The sequence below is a fragment of the Mytilus galloprovincialis genome, chromosome 9, assembly GCF_965363235.1.
Source record: "Mytilus galloprovincialis chromosome 9, xbMytGall1.hap1.1, whole genome shotgun sequence".
NCBI classification, from domain to species: Eukaryota; Metazoa; Mollusca; class Bivalvia; order Mytilida; family Mytilidae; genus Mytilus; species Mytilus galloprovincialis.
Genome location: NC_134846.1, coordinates 63,118,293 through 63,134,131, shown reverse-complemented (window position 1 = coordinate 63,134,131; position 15,839 = coordinate 63,118,293). Strand labels below are relative to the sequence as shown.

General features: G+C 33.1%; 1 protein-coding gene across 1 annotated transcript; it reads left to right on the top strand.

Moving 5' to 3' along the window:
* The first annotated feature begins 543 nt into the window (after nucleotides 1–543).
* Nucleotides 544–15,106, top strand: LOC143046822 (uncharacterized). The gene is made up of 8 exons (XM_076219882.1): nucleotides 544–549; nucleotides 937–1,072; nucleotides 1,217–1,342; nucleotides 6,735–6,884; nucleotides 8,441–8,548; nucleotides 10,472–10,543; nucleotides 14,404–14,479; nucleotides 14,764–15,106. Exons 1-8 carry the CDS (start codon nucleotides 544–546, stop codon nucleotides 15,104–15,106), a joined length of 1,017 nt encoding a protein of 338 aa, XP_076075997.1.
* The last annotated feature ends 733 nt before the right edge of the window (nucleotides 15,107–15,839 follow it).

The following is a 15,839-nucleotide window of genomic DNA, read 5'->3' as shown; positions in this document are numbered from 1 at the left end:
TGTTCCTACCGGAAAGGAATTGTTTATTAAACAAAAGAGGCCGAATGCACAACACATATCGGGCATTATCATTCATTTACTTAATTTTCACGTAGTCAACATGTTTTTGTTGACTGTGTTGTCACCATCCAAAATCATTCAATGGTTAGTTAGCTTGTGATCATCCATCACTAAATGAAAAATTATGTGTCGGTGATATGTTGTATATCCGTAATAAACTAAAAAAAATAGTGCATCTAGAAATTTGTTTAGTTTATATGCATGCAAATGTTAAATACATTTAAAAACGACGAATGTCATATGTGGCGAAAGCTATGTTGCCCTTCTGGAGCAGTTGATATCACCTCTAGTGTTTAATTGTGTTCCTGATGTTTAGGTTTTTTACAAAATGTGGATCAGGGTTGGCTTACTCTTATGGGCACATGAGATAAAGCCTAGTTTTTGGTGGTGTACTGTTGCTCAGAGTTACATTTTCTTGTTTTGTTTTGCGTACTGATGTTTGTCTGCTGGTCCTGTTAATAATACGGCGTTATCTTCTACTTAATGAATGTTAATGTCTCTGTACGCGGTATCTTTCGCTTATCTTACAATATATTCGATAGCTTTACAATTACAACAAAATCCTATGAATTATAGATATAAAAAAAATGGATTTCTTGTAAAGAAGAACATATGAAAATAAGTTTAATCTCTGTTTTAAACATTTTTTTAATCGTTAAATTTATATTGCATTCGACATTATATGAAGTTTTTGTGAATAATTATGTTCCCTGGCTCTTTGAAAGAGTTATACTTTATACATTGTTTTCTGGGTTTCAAATAAGTTTTTTTCTTTCTGTCGCAACAGATCGTGTTGCATTTGAGTTTTAAATTTAAAATCTGGAAAGTTGTTTTACATCAATTATATCATGTCTATATAAATCTGTGCTTTTTCAGAGTTCTATATGCGTCTGCCTGACTCATAAACCAGCACTTAATGATGACATAAATGACTGTAGAATAGAATGTGACAATGCCATCTACACTCCTTGTAGTTCTGGTCGGTCATCTCTGGTGTTTACATTTGTTGAAGGTAATATAAATATGATTGAAGATGATCGGTTAATTCAATTTTGTTTTTATTATTATCAATTTAACTCGATACTGAAAATTTACAACTTTTTGAAAATGAATTAATGATGCTTATCACCAGCAATACATTTTTTTTAATTAACAGATGTTATCATACAGCCAACAACAACGTATATAGAAAAAGAGTGTGTCACAACAACCAAAGACAAAAACAAGTTCATTGTCAGTGACTGTAATGCACCATATATATTTGGGTGTAAGAATACGTCAAGTAAGGTTTTCATTACTTATTTTTTTATCATATAGCTCCTCGTGTATTCAAATATGTAATCATTGTTAACTTTTCAGATGAAAGTTAAGGATTCGCTTCGGACATATCAATTGAACTACTGGGGATATCATCCGGTCAAATGATCAGAGCTTGAATACTGACATAATTCACACGGTTTTTTTTTCAGTTCATTAATTTATGAATTATTCAGAAACTACAACTTAACGAGGCAAAGTTGGTCTAAGCGGAATGAAGAAATACTTGTATGCACCTTTTATCGTACTTCTTTCGTAATCAGGCATCCATATAAATATTTTGTCACCCATCAAGACGCCTTTTTGAGAAAAAAAATCACTTTCAGATTGATTGTAACACAACAAATACATATTTCACAGCCATATGTGTCATGTTTGATAATGCTCAGTGTATGTTTTTGTTTTGCTGCTTTTAGGTTTTCATTTTTCAAAAGATTTATACTCATCAGAATTTGAATATCTAAATCTACCTCTGGTGTTTGTCTTATTCTTTCTAACATCATTTTCGGCAACATTTAAAATGAATCAAAAATGCCTTTGACGATATCGATTGATAGATCATGCCGAAATATAAGGATCACAAGTAAAATAATTGTATAATAATTGTCAAGAGACAAATGTTTACAAAACGTATGAAAATTGTTAATAATTTACTATAAAGGACAATAACTCATAATTTCCTGTACCAAGTCAGGAATATGGCCATTGTTGTATTATAGTTCGTTTCTGTGTATGTTAAATTTTAACGTTGGGTTTCCGTTGTGTCGTTTGTTTTCTCTTTTTTTTAGTGTGAATTCACATTACTATAAGACTGTACTTATCTATCCCAAATTCATGTATTTGGTTTTGATGTTATATTTGTTATTCTCATAGGATTTTGTCTAATGCTTAGTCCGTTTCTGTGTGTGTTACATTTTAATGTTGTGTCGTTGTTCTCTTATATTTAATGCGTTTCCCTCAGTTTAAGTTTGTTATCCCGATTTTGTTTTTTTGTCCATGGATTTATGAGTTTTGAACAGCGGTATACTACTGTTGCCTTTATTTATTCATTAAGGGGTCAATTGACCACTTTGGTCAAGTTGACTTATTTGTAGCTTTTACTTTGCTGTACATTATTGCTATTTACAGTTTATTTCTTAAACTAGATACCCCAATGATGATTGTGACCAACTTTGGTATAATTTGGCCCAGTAGTTTCAGAGGAGAAGATTTTTGTATAAGTTAACGACGGACGACGGACGCAAAGTGATGAGAAAAATTCACTTGGCTTTCGGGCAAGGTGAGCTACAAATAATGCAACTCTTTGCATATCAACGACGATGAATATAGGAGGCAGAATAATAGAAAACGTTCCCATAGGTTTTCTGGTAATCATGTGTCCGATTCCACTATGTTTGTAGTGATTTCAAACCGATATTCTCTCTTGAAATTAAAGTAACCCAGGTGCTAGGTTTAATGATACGTGTGTTAAATAGATTAAAGACCGTTTGTGATTGTGTTATACGAATTGGAACTTTACACCCTTTTTTGCAGTCTATTGATTGGAAAAGGGGAATTTGTATATATATAATCAAAATACGAATTCAATTGTTTCTTTCCAATGTACCTTACAAACAGTTTCAGATACTTCATTTTAGTTAAGATTTTCGATGTCGATTGAGGGCAATTGTTATACATTAAGCACAAAGCAAAGATATGTACACCTGCAATGCTTCGATTCCAAAGAAAATACTAAAGCATTTTTGAAAAAGGAAATCGAGAAACAAAATTATGTTTCGATAACTTCAAACTTCAAAGGACATCAATACGCAAATAAACGAAAAAGAGCGACACAACTTTGCAGGAAAAATAAACTGAAAAAGAAAGATATTCAGGTATTACTGTTTGGGTAAACAATAACCGAATCTTCCAAGAAAATCTCTTAGTCGAGATAAATTTTGGTGAACAAGGAAGGAAAGAATTGGCATGCGTTATTTCGTAATACAGAAAATTGTGAATTGATATATTTTTTCATGTATAATAAAGTAAATGTAAAGGTCCGATCGATTTAGATTAATCCGGACGTTTCATGGCGATGAATGAAGAAATAACCATTGAGGTGACGTCAGCCTATTCATTTACCGTGGAGTCTTTTACTAGAATCAATGCATCCCAAATCCGTCGCTGAAATGGACTCACCAGATTATAGTCTATTGTTTCTTTTGTGAGCCTAATTTCATCGAGTTTGAATTTCCTAATTTACTGATTTCTGTTTACTAATGGAATTATTTTAAAAACTTACCATTACTTTTTGGAATTTCTATATGCCTTCACTGGGAATCGAACCCGTTCATGAATTTTGTTACATCAACATATAGCCGAAACCTCTGGGCCACCAATCGGTTACGATTTAAATGTCTATTTTATACATATAAATGAAAATTTGATAATACATCGGTACAACGGACACACAGGGCTTGTTCCTTTATATATCTATACATAATAGGCAAACGTATAGTATGAGCTGGTAGAGACGAGGTTTCATGGTTAATATAAATGAGTGAAAAGTAAGGACTTGTTTGTTTAGATTCTAATCCCGGAATTATCTTTGTTGTCCCTATTCTCTAGTTTTTCAGTTTTTGTTCTTGTTTTGTATGTTATTGTGGATATTTTGTTCAATATAAGCGAGTTTGTTCGTTTATTATCGGATTATTGTTAACTATTCCACATGTTTGAAACAAAAATGATTACATTCTATTTGTCCATTTTTGTTTTATAAATTAATATAGAATGAAATTCAAAACAGTGTGGCTGTGGCCATTGATTGACACATTAAATTCATCCATTGACTGGGACAATTTACGTGAACGGTTGTCTGTAACGATCACTGTTTACGACGTACATACGATAGACATTTAAACTGTGGGGTCACCAAGGGTTCTTAACGCCTTTAATTATAAAATAATTCGAAAAATTAATCAGAAATAACCTTTATGTTTTGATTTATATAATTGATATAAATCAAAACATCGTGTTATTTCTGATTATTTTTTTTGAATTACTTTATTAAGGTGTTGAGAACCTTTGGTGACCCCATAGTTTAAGTGTCTTTAAAAAGTACATAGTAAGCAGTGGTCGTTACATACAAGCGTTCACCTAAATTGTCCCAGTCAATGGATGAATTTAATGTGTCAATCAATGGCCACAGCCACACTATTTTGAATTTCATTCTAATATAATTTCATCTGTTTTACTACATAATTGTACAAATGTTTATTCGCAAATTCCTATGCTAGAAAATCGGGATGTGCCTAGAATTAGAAATTTCGGAAACATACTTATTATATTCACTATTTATCTGCTTTTTGTCGGGTTGTTGTCCCTTTGACATATTCTCCATTACCATTTTCAATAGAAAAAGAAATACCTTCGAATATGTGAAATTTTGTAAAAACAGATAATATTCAGATGCCTGATAATATGAAGATCTTTAAGGCAGACTTGTTGTGTGTATATTATACTGTGGATTCATTATTATTCGTTGTATACCAATTTTCGTGTGTTTCGTGGTTAGAGGTGAACCACGAATTCAAATGTTCAACGAATAACATATTTCAATAGGTTACGTATACAGTGATTTGCAAAACAACGAAATCAACCATTCACGAAAATGCAGTTTTCAGAAATCTACAAAAATTGATACCCACAAAAATAAATGAGTCCACAGTATTTGCAATTTTTTTAACCATATGATTGTGATATGTAATTTGTTGTAATGGATTGTTTATTCGTGAAAAAAACAAACAATTCGCCCTCCGGGCTCATGGTTTCTTTTTTCAAGAAGCAACGCTTATCCATTCTATCTATCTCACATAACTAAAATATAAATTGATTTTTACAAGTAAAATATATAACATTTGAATCGTAATTCTATTGAAATTCATTGAAATAATATAAAATGGGGGAAATCCGGTGAACAAGAAAAGAATTTAAATTGATTGCATGTTGTTATCTCTCCATTTGAACTCATTAATTCTATTTTATAGTATTATATCTGAAATAAAATCGAATGCGGTGCACACGATATGGTTGAACCGTTTTTCTTCTACGTGAACCTGCTCACTGTCTAAACATGTGTATTTTTTTTTTAATTTTTATTATACACCTAATGAGAAATGGAAACCCAGGAAAAAATATGGAAGTAAAACAGGTGGACTACATTAAGATATGTTTCATTTCGTTTGAAATTGGGGTTTTCCTATTAGCTACTTGTAGTAATTATATGTTGATGGGAACTAGAATAACTTGTTCGGATAATTGTTCTGCAACAGTACGTACTATGTATAAAGTTTTATGTAAGGTGCAAAGTCACGAGAAATGTTTTGGTGGTTTCTACGATTGGGGTTTCATGGTACTACATAAAGTTTGACATTTTAATGTATGTGTATCGAAGGTGCTTACAGTTACGTCGAATCGAAGTTAGTCACATTAGCATATATACAGTTGCTGCTTTGTTTATAACCTGTATTTATATGTTGTTCGATTCGAAGAAATGATTAAAATCAAGTAGAATAAAATATGTATCGAAAGAGAAAATGATATGTCACTGCGAGCAACTTACTTAGTATCATAGTTCTGTGTTTGTCTTGTTTATGGCCTTTTGAATTTAGAGTGGAAATACATCCAATTTGGACGAGCAGGGCGAGAGACAATTTGATATAAATATATATAAAAGCTTCCCTTTATTAGCTGCTATTACTATACACTCTTTGTAATCTAAACTAGTACTGACAGCGAGTATATCTGAATACACATTTGTTTTAAATTCAGTTTGAAACAATTCAATCATTAATTACATCATCACCTTCTTCCTTTTTTGCATCAAGAATATACTTTTATCGTCTTTATCCATTTTGCGACACCAAGCGCATTTAAGTGCATTCAAGGAAAATATATAAACTGGTCCTAGCACACGCAACAATCATGATACGCATACGTGGTGTCTCCATGTACATGTAGCAATACATATTATTTACCTTTAACTATAGTTTATATTTGTCTATTGTTTAAGTCGAGCTACGATGAAAATTATTCTGAACAAACGTTGTATTTAGTTGATTTGTTTTGACGTTTTACATAATGTTTCAAGATATAACCTCTAACAGTCCATTCTGTAACATATAGGACAGGTTTCCGACTGTTATCGGATTATATTCTTTACTGAAATGACGCTTACTTTTCCGTCTTTAAACTAATCATTGCAAATGCCATCATCATATCATAGTTGTACGAGGATGATGATATTTGAATACAATTTTATTTTAATCGATTTGACTAATTATCAATACATTCTGATACTTTTATAATAATTATTGTAGTTCAGTTGACTGCCAAGTCATGGTATGAATATCAGGAACTCTGTTTGAAAGATGGAAGTTCTGTACTGTTTAACAGAAATACTATTGGGAACCATGCTTCAGAAAAACCTTTATGGACTCCAATATTTAGGTCACATATTGTAGTCACTGGTAATGTTGCTATATCAAAAGCTTTTGCTTTACACACTTTTGTCGAATCCATTACTTATGTGGATTTATCTTCCATTATCGTTATGTTTTATCACATCTTTAAGGCGCACTCTGTAATAGTTATCCCACGAGGATGCCGTGTGTCAGTGTAAGATCACCCCGATGGCCGGAGGCCAGAGTGTGATTTATCACAAGCCCAGTAGTCAGCACGTTTTGTGTTGACATGAATTATATTGATATTGTTATATTTATAAATTAACTGTTTACAAAATATTGAATTTTTAGAAATACTAAGGTGTTTCTACCTCAGGCATATATTACTTTAGCTGTATTTGGCAACACTTTTAGGACTTTTGGATCTAAATTCTCTTCAACTTCATACTTTATTTGGCTTTTTCAACTTTTTGGGATTCGAGCGTCACTGATGAGTCGTTTGTAGACGAAACGCGCGTCTGGCGTATAAATAAAATTTAGTCCTGGAATCTATGATGAATTTATTTACAACCTATGGGTCGATGCCACAGCTGGTGGAGATTTATTTCCCCGAGGGTATCACGAGCCCAGTAGTCAGCACTTTTTGTGCTGACATAAATTATCATTGATATTGTTATCTTTATAAATATACTGTATGCAAAATATTGAATTTTTAGAAATACTAAGGATTTTCTACATCACGCATAGATTACCTTAGCTGTATTTGGCAGCACTTTTAGGAATTTTGGATCTCAAAAGTCAATGAAAAGTATAGCAAAAATAAAAACAAAATAAAAAGGGGAAGGCCATAAAAGCTGACATAAAGGGTATTATTTAACGGAATAAGTAAAAACAACTACCATATTCCTAAATTGTTACATTCATTTTTGAAAGAAAATGGTGGGTAACACCTAATTTTATAGTTAGCTAAAGCTCCCATCTGTATGACAGTTGTTTATAGTTACATTGACAAAATTGGATGAGCAACCCAAACAGACCTAACAGGTTTATGCGACAATACTTGTGATCCAACAGCCAAAAATTGCATTAGCATACATCACAGAAATACAACACAGCTGACAGAAAATTAAAACAAACATACAAATAATTCTACAAGACGCCAACAGATAAGGTGAATATAGTAAATATTTTACAACGACGTCAACATCTTGACGATCTGTTTGGCAGATATTTTATCTGTGATACATAAAGAGGATCGTACTAATAAAAGATCGTTCAGTATAAAACCGGAATCTTAATAATTATTATCTATTTTGCAGAGTTTAAAAAAACAATGTAAATTGCTATATTTTTCTGTGGCAGTTCATATGTCAATCTAACATGTAGATTGAAAAAGGAGAGTCGAAGGATGCCAAAGGGACATTCAAACTCATAAGTCATAAACGGACAACGCCATGGCTAATAAAATCACAATATCTGCGTTATCTTCCTATAAAATCACAATATCTGCGTTATCTTCCAGTGTCATGAGTGATAGGCAGATCTTGCTCAACTGGCGGCACCTGTTGTGTTGATCATGGCAAGTTTGAATTCGAGATGATAATGATATTTTATGTTTGCAGGGAAACTAAGCGTAAACGATTCGTGTGTCGCCGTGTCGAAAGTAGGAACGAATAACTTAACGGTTGAAAATTGTGCATCTCAGTTTCCGTTCCTTTGTTTAGGAAAACGTAAGTATTTAGGTCTACTTTCTGTTTGAAGTTTTTCCTTTTTGACTATAACTCCACTGCTGATTCTGGTGAAGACGGAACGTGCGTCGGGTAGTTAGAATTGAGTTTTAAACGCGTTTTGCATGCTGATCTTAAGCACAATTATATATGAACTAAAAACTGACAGAAAAAGTATAATTATAAAAATAAAAAAAATGTGATATAATTGCCAATGAGACAGCTCTCCACAAAAGCCCAAATGAAACAGAAATAAACAACTTTAAGTCACCGTACGGCCTTCAACAATGAGCAAAGCCCCTAACAGTGTCACATAGTCAGCGATAAAGAGCCCAGAAATGACAAATGTTAAATAATTCAAACGAGAAAACTAACAGCCTAATTTATGTAACAAAATGAACGAAAAATAAAGATGTCACACATCAACAAACGACAACTACTGAATTACAGGCTCCTGACTTTGGATAGGCACATACATACAGAATGTGGCGGGGTTAAACATGTAAGTTGGATTCAACCCCCCCCCCCAACCCGGGACAATGGTGTAACATTATAACATAAGAACGAAATATAAAAACAGTTGAAAAAACGGCTTAACTCATCAGATGGATACAAAAAGAAATACTACACAGAGTGGACGTGGCCGGGTACTTGTACATCCGAACAACAAAAAACACTTATTACAGATTTGGGAGTCGCAGTTACTGACAGCAATAGTTCAAAGTTCGAGGTATCGACATATTGTTTGTGCAAAAATTGTTTATTTCAAGTCTCAAACATTCGAATTACTAATTGTGATTTAGCTATATATCCCAAACATAACACGAGCAAGTAGCAGTAAACATTTAGCAGTTATAACATGTATATGCACAACATACGAAAAAGGTGTTGTTTGAGTAGCTTGAGACAGCAAACCAACAACAAAAATCTAGACAACATATCAATCTTCAAAAACAGGCAGGTTACATTGCAATATGTAGACCTTTATATGAGCTCTCAGTAGTGGCTTGGTTGGTATCTTATGTTTATTTGTTCTTCTCTCTGTTGTTTCGAGTTTTATTTCCCGGTGAGTTAAAAAAAAATATGAAGCATATGATAATAGATATGTTGGCACACTACAAACAACTTTTCATGAAAAGATTTAGATATGAACAATTGCAGGTCATGTTATTGCATCATCGAAATAGTTCAATCAAACAGTTTGTAGCTTCATGTTATTTCGGTTTTGTAACACAAAACTTAACGACAAAAGAGATGATTTCAGCTTTCTAATTGTGAATTTTCCATTTCTAAGAAGCAACATTCCAGTAGCACCTGTATAGGGTATAAATCTCCTAATTGATACGATATTCCCGTGCTTGTATAACCTATCATGATTTTCTTGATAGAGGTTTGATGCTCACACGGAAGCTATTAAACCAAGAGTTCCAAATGGTGAAGTTGAAAGCATTCCTTCGTAAATTTTTAATGACGCCATCACGAGTTGGTTGACCGTAATAGAATAACCGTTTCACAGATGAAATCGGATATGTTCATTACGTCGAAGCTACAATCCCCTTCCCTTTTATGAATGTGACCTACCGAATTAGACTATTAACCGGAGAAACACGACGGGTGCCACATGTGGATCAGAATCTGCTAACCCTTCCGGGGCACCTGAAATCAACCCCAGTTTTTGGTGGGGTTCGTGTTGCTTATGTGTACTATTGTTTGCCTTTTTCTTTTCAGCCATGTCGTTGTCAGTTTATTTTCGATTTATGAGTTTGACTGTCCCTCTGGTATCTTTCGTCCCTCTTTTAAACAAACTAGTAAGGAAAACTTTAAATATTTTTTTTTAAATGTGATATCTTCAAAAATGTATGGATATCATTCTTACATTAATTGTTGATAAATAAAGTGTAAATCTATTAGTATTTATGATTTAAGAAAAGAAGAATACGATCTATTGCAGTACATCAAATAATAGATATCCACGCTTCATCAATCTTCCCTTATTTGGTAAGTTTTTATTCCAATGTAAACATTTATGAAATACCCAGGGAGCACCATCAACTATAGTTGACAATTAAAGTAACAACACCATAACTAAAATGGTTAAAAAGCAAAACACACAACCTTAAGTTTGGTCAACACTACATTACAGAACAAGTAAAAAAATTAGAAACATGAATGATATGTAAATCTACAAATAGACGTTAATTTAAGCCGAACATTTCCTATTATACTTTTCACTTCAAATTTCAGTTGCTTGCTTTTACCGAAGATAGCTGCTTATAGATAGGCTACTTAGACCTCAAGCACTTGTCTCAGAATATGTTTTCCTTATATACCTTAATATAATACTTGTCTCATATTCCCCCCCCCCCCCCCCCCACAATTTATACCTTAAAATAAAACTTGTCTCAGATTGTTTTCCTCTTTATACGATAATATAACAGTTGTCTCAGATTCTTTTCCCTATGTACTTTAAAATAACTCTTGTCTCGGAATATTTTTTCCCAATCTACCTTAATATAACACAAGGTACTTAACTCGCATTTTTTTTTAAATGTCAGCCGGTTGCGAAATTCCGTTATATGCCGATACCTCGGTTGTCAACCCCACTAAAACTTGTAATGTCGCAAATTTAAATTGATTTTTCTACAAAATGATGTATAACAAATGTGCAATCTTCATATCAATATCTTTCTTTCCATACCTTTCTTTTTGTACAATATGAACAATTTAACAAGATATTTAACAATTTCAAGGTAAGGTACACTCAATTCGTCATTTTGACGTGCATTTTTACTTATTTCCCGTTTATGTGTAATGGTGGCAGGAAATATAACATCTAACAATAGAAAGCAGTTATATAATGTATGTATATGGACTCCTCGATATCATAAAAGTAACAAATAATTAAATAAACAGAAACCTTTTGTTTCTCTGTTTATTGATATTCCGTGCCGATGTAGTTTAGAAAAAGTGAAGTTAGGAGCCTGTAATTCAGCGGTTGTCCTTTTTTGCTGTGTTACATATTTGTTTTTCGTTCATTTTTTGGTATATTAATTATTTCGGGTCATTTTATAGCTGATTATGTGATTTAGGTTTTGCACATAACTGAAGACCAAACGATGACCTATAGTAGTATATTTCTGTGTCATTTGGTCTATTGTGGAAAGTAACATACAACTTCTTTATATATAAATTATATACACAATCTAAACCATCAGCAAAAATTTAAAAAGACGTATAGGTTGATGTTATTGTAATTCCATACAATATGAACAATATTCAACTAAAAACAAAAAGCAAAGACATATGCGTACTGCTGCTTCACAGACTAAAAATATCACAACAAACTCCATTAGAATTTCTCAAGCTGGTTGATCGCATTTTCATTAACTGCATTTACCCATAAAAGTCGCATTGCTGGTATATGTCATCCTATCACATTTAGTATAATCCCAGAATAGAAACAACAGAAAGACATCTTCTTAATTGGAGGCGACTTTAACTCACCAGACATTAATTGGTCAGAACAAACCATAATAAGCAGGCAATATCCAGCCAGGACCAACCAAACTTTCTTGGAGATTGTTGCTGATAACAGATTGGAGAAAATCGTGGACTTCACTTCACGCAAATATAAAAAAAAAAAAGTTGTGGTATGATTCACAAAATAAAAGCATTAGCCAAGGAAAACACACGCATCCATTGATAAACACCACCATAAGAAAAATAAAGCACACATGAAGGCCAGGAAAACGAAAAAGAAAAGAAACATAGATTGATACAAAAGACTCAAACAGGAAACACAATTGGAAGTCATGCAAGTCAAAAAAAAATATGTGGAAAAAGTAAGCACCAATTATTAAGACTCCAAAATATTCTGGTCACATATGAAGAGCAAAGGTCAAGAATGGACAGGTATAGCACCATTAAAGAACAAATCGAGATTCCCTCAAAGCGACAATAAAAACAAAGCTAAGATACTCAATGATCAATTCCAGTCAGTATTTACAAAGGAAAACCTAAATAATATGCATAACAGTTGAAAGAGCCCATATTCCACAATTGATGATATCACAATCAGCACCATGGAAGTACACAAACTAACCATAAACCTTAAACCACACGAAGCTTCTGGTCCATACTCAATTCTATCCTTCATCCTGAAAACAGCGGCAGACCAACTTGCTTCTTTTCTAACAGAGCTGTTCCAAATATCACTAAACACCAAGATTTAAAAGATGCTAACGTGGTACCCCTATTCAAGAAAGATGAAAGACATTTAGCTTCCAAGTAAAGACCTGTGTCATTAACCTCCATCACATGCAACTTTGAACTTATAGTCCACAGCAGTATCATGAATCACTTTGACAAGCATAACATCCTTATTAAACGTACAGCATGGATTTCGCAACAACAAAAAACCAACGATCATGCGAATCACTACTAATCATAACACACGACATTTCGAAAAAAAAATGGATAAAGGATCCCAAGTCGACATCATCCTTCTTGACTTTGCAAAGACATTCGACAGAGTACCAAACCCTAAAGATACACAATGGATTAAATCATTCCTTGAAAACCGAATACAGAGCTTAATAATAGAAGGAGCTGTCTCCTCTCAAGTCCCAGTACTATCAGGCGTTCCCCAATGCACAGTTCTTGGACCTCTCTTGTTTCTGACCTACATAAATGACATGCTAAATATCAACGACATCTGAAACAAAACAATTCGCAGACGATAGCCTACTATTTAGAACAATCACCAACCAGACAGACAGTGAACGTTTTTGAAGAATGGGCGAATAAATGACAAATGAGCTTAAACGCCAAAAAAATGCATAGTTTTCAGAAGAACAAAGAATTAATAGATAGATCATACAAACTTCACGGGCATACACTAGACAACGGTGATACCAGCAAATATTTAGGTGTAACTATCAGCAACAACCTATCCAGGGACAAACACATTGATAAAATTGTAGGCGAAGGAAATAAAACATTGGGATTTATCCGAAGAAATCTAAAAGACTGCAATAAACCAGTAAAAGCAGCAGCATATACAGCCATGGTAAGACCTTCAGTGGAATATGACTGCACAGTTTGGGACCCATCAAGTAAAAATAAAGATCAAATCATTGGTTCAAGTGAAAAAAAATCCAGCAAGATTTGTTCATAATACCTACTCAGACCGGACACTTGGCTGTGTAACACACATGGTTAAACAACTACAGTTAGAACGCCTGGAATAACGAAGGAAAACCACCATACTATGTATGCTATTTAAAATCCAGCATTGGCTAATCGATATAGACAAACAACAATATCGAATCCCCAACGACAGCCGAACCAGAGGCATAGGCCGCTTTTATCAAGAAAGAAAAAAAAATAAACTCACACCTGGGGACAGTCATTCTTCACGAAGACAATCAGGGATTGGACTCAACTACTAGTTAAAACAACATCGGGTGACAGAAAAGAGGGATTCAGACTATATTATTTTTAATCGTAAATTGGAGAACGTTTCGAATGTAAATAACTTTGACAAGACTTGCTGCCTTGCCCGACACTGTGCAAAGTTTTCGCGGGACCATATACATGTTAGTACATGTATGAATTCGGTCCTTACTAGGAAGTAGAAGAAGAAGTTGAACAAAGTTAACTTAAAACACGTGGATAGATAAACAAACATGTTTTTGATACTACAAAGTGTGTCCTTTAACTTTAATAGATACATTTAGGCAACGAGATATTATTCACCTATTATACAAACAACAATTCCTAAGAATAAATATTTGTTTTGCATTTTGAAGATACTTGTGTTGCTGCTATGAAGTTATTTATGTATTTTTTTATTGTAGTTGTAGTAGCAGTCAGTCTGTTGGTTATCATCCTTATATTAAGTATGGTTATAATCAGTTTTACAGCATTCAAAAAGTAAGTATGTTAAACATATTTTAAAGAATTCTACCACTTAGATTTAATATTTAAGAATGGTTACAAACATTTCTCATATATCTTATATAATATTGTGTCCAGTATACAATATGGTGTCGCATTTTAAAGTATAATGTTCACATAATCATACTTTTCACATGTAAAGAGTGTATTTTTACCGTTAAAATTAAAGTACCGGGTTTTTTCTCTCGCTTAACTCATAATATTCTGAAAAATTAATGATAATAAAAAAAACAGTGGCTTACTAATTTTTGTTTTGACAGAATTCGCATTTTACAAGAAAAGCTGAAGAAAGTTAATGAACGATTACCTGGTACAGAATTTTCAACCTACACTGGAATAGAAGACACTACCGAACAGGTAAATGATTCTGCATATAAAGAACTGTCAGCCAATGTGTCGCAACAGGGAAGAAACTGTAACGAAAGGAAAATGGATACATCAGAAGACACGTTAGATTACCAAGGTTATCTGGTACCTGAACAGCACTACCAAACTATTCCGGAATTGGAAGTACATTACGCAGCGGCAAACATGCATGTAGCAGAAGGAAATTTAAACAAAGACAAACTCGATGAAGATGACTATTTAGAACCAGTAATATAATGTTCATGTATTGATTCGTGAATGATAATGTAATTTTCGTATTCAATCATCATTAAAAATAAAAAATACAAAATCTTATTTTTTAACACCAAAAAAAGTGGGAAGGCTAGCATAAAAAACTTAACTAATGCTCAATAAGGTATTTGAAAAGAGATAAAATGTTGATGTCAGAATTTTTTTTATTGTTTAAAAGTCACAAATCGATTTAAAAAACACGGGTTACAGACCAAAACTAAGGAAAACACATCAACTATTAGAGAAAAATTATAACAACAGGAACACCGAAGTACAACAAATACAAACGACAACACACTATACAAAATTATGCCGTTTGTTTTGTCGTATGAATTGTTTTACATTTGTCGTTTCATAGCTGACTATTCGGTATGGTCTTTGTTAGTTGTTGAAGGCTGTTCGGTAATCTATTGTTGATAATTTCTGCGTCATTTGGTCTCTTGGGGAGAGTTGGCTCATTGGCAATCAGACCACATCTTCTTTTTATATTAAAAAAAAACATTTTATAGTCTCATTGGAAATTTGAACAAAAAATCAATTCCAAACTAAAGGTGCCTGTAAATAATGTCAAGATATGTCAAAAGTAAATACAATCGCCTTTAGTTCAATTACGTCTACCTCTCACAATCTTGTTGGGCACTATTAGTCAATCAGTTTAGTGGTATCCATTGTCTCTGTACTTATACATCCCGTAATTGTGTTTTTGTTCTTTGATAAT

Bases quoted from the DNA above. Each gene is read 5' to 3' on its own strand.
- LOC143046822 (XM_076219882.1), top strand. The intron at 1,073-1,216 runs GTAATATAAATA...TTTAATTAACAG, and splicing joins GGTGTTTACATTTGTTGAAG to ATGTTATCATACAGCCAACA. The intron at 14,480-14,763 runs GTAAGTATGTTA...TTGTTTTGACAG, and splicing joins AGTTTTACAGCATTCAAAAA to AATTCGCATTTTACAAGAAA.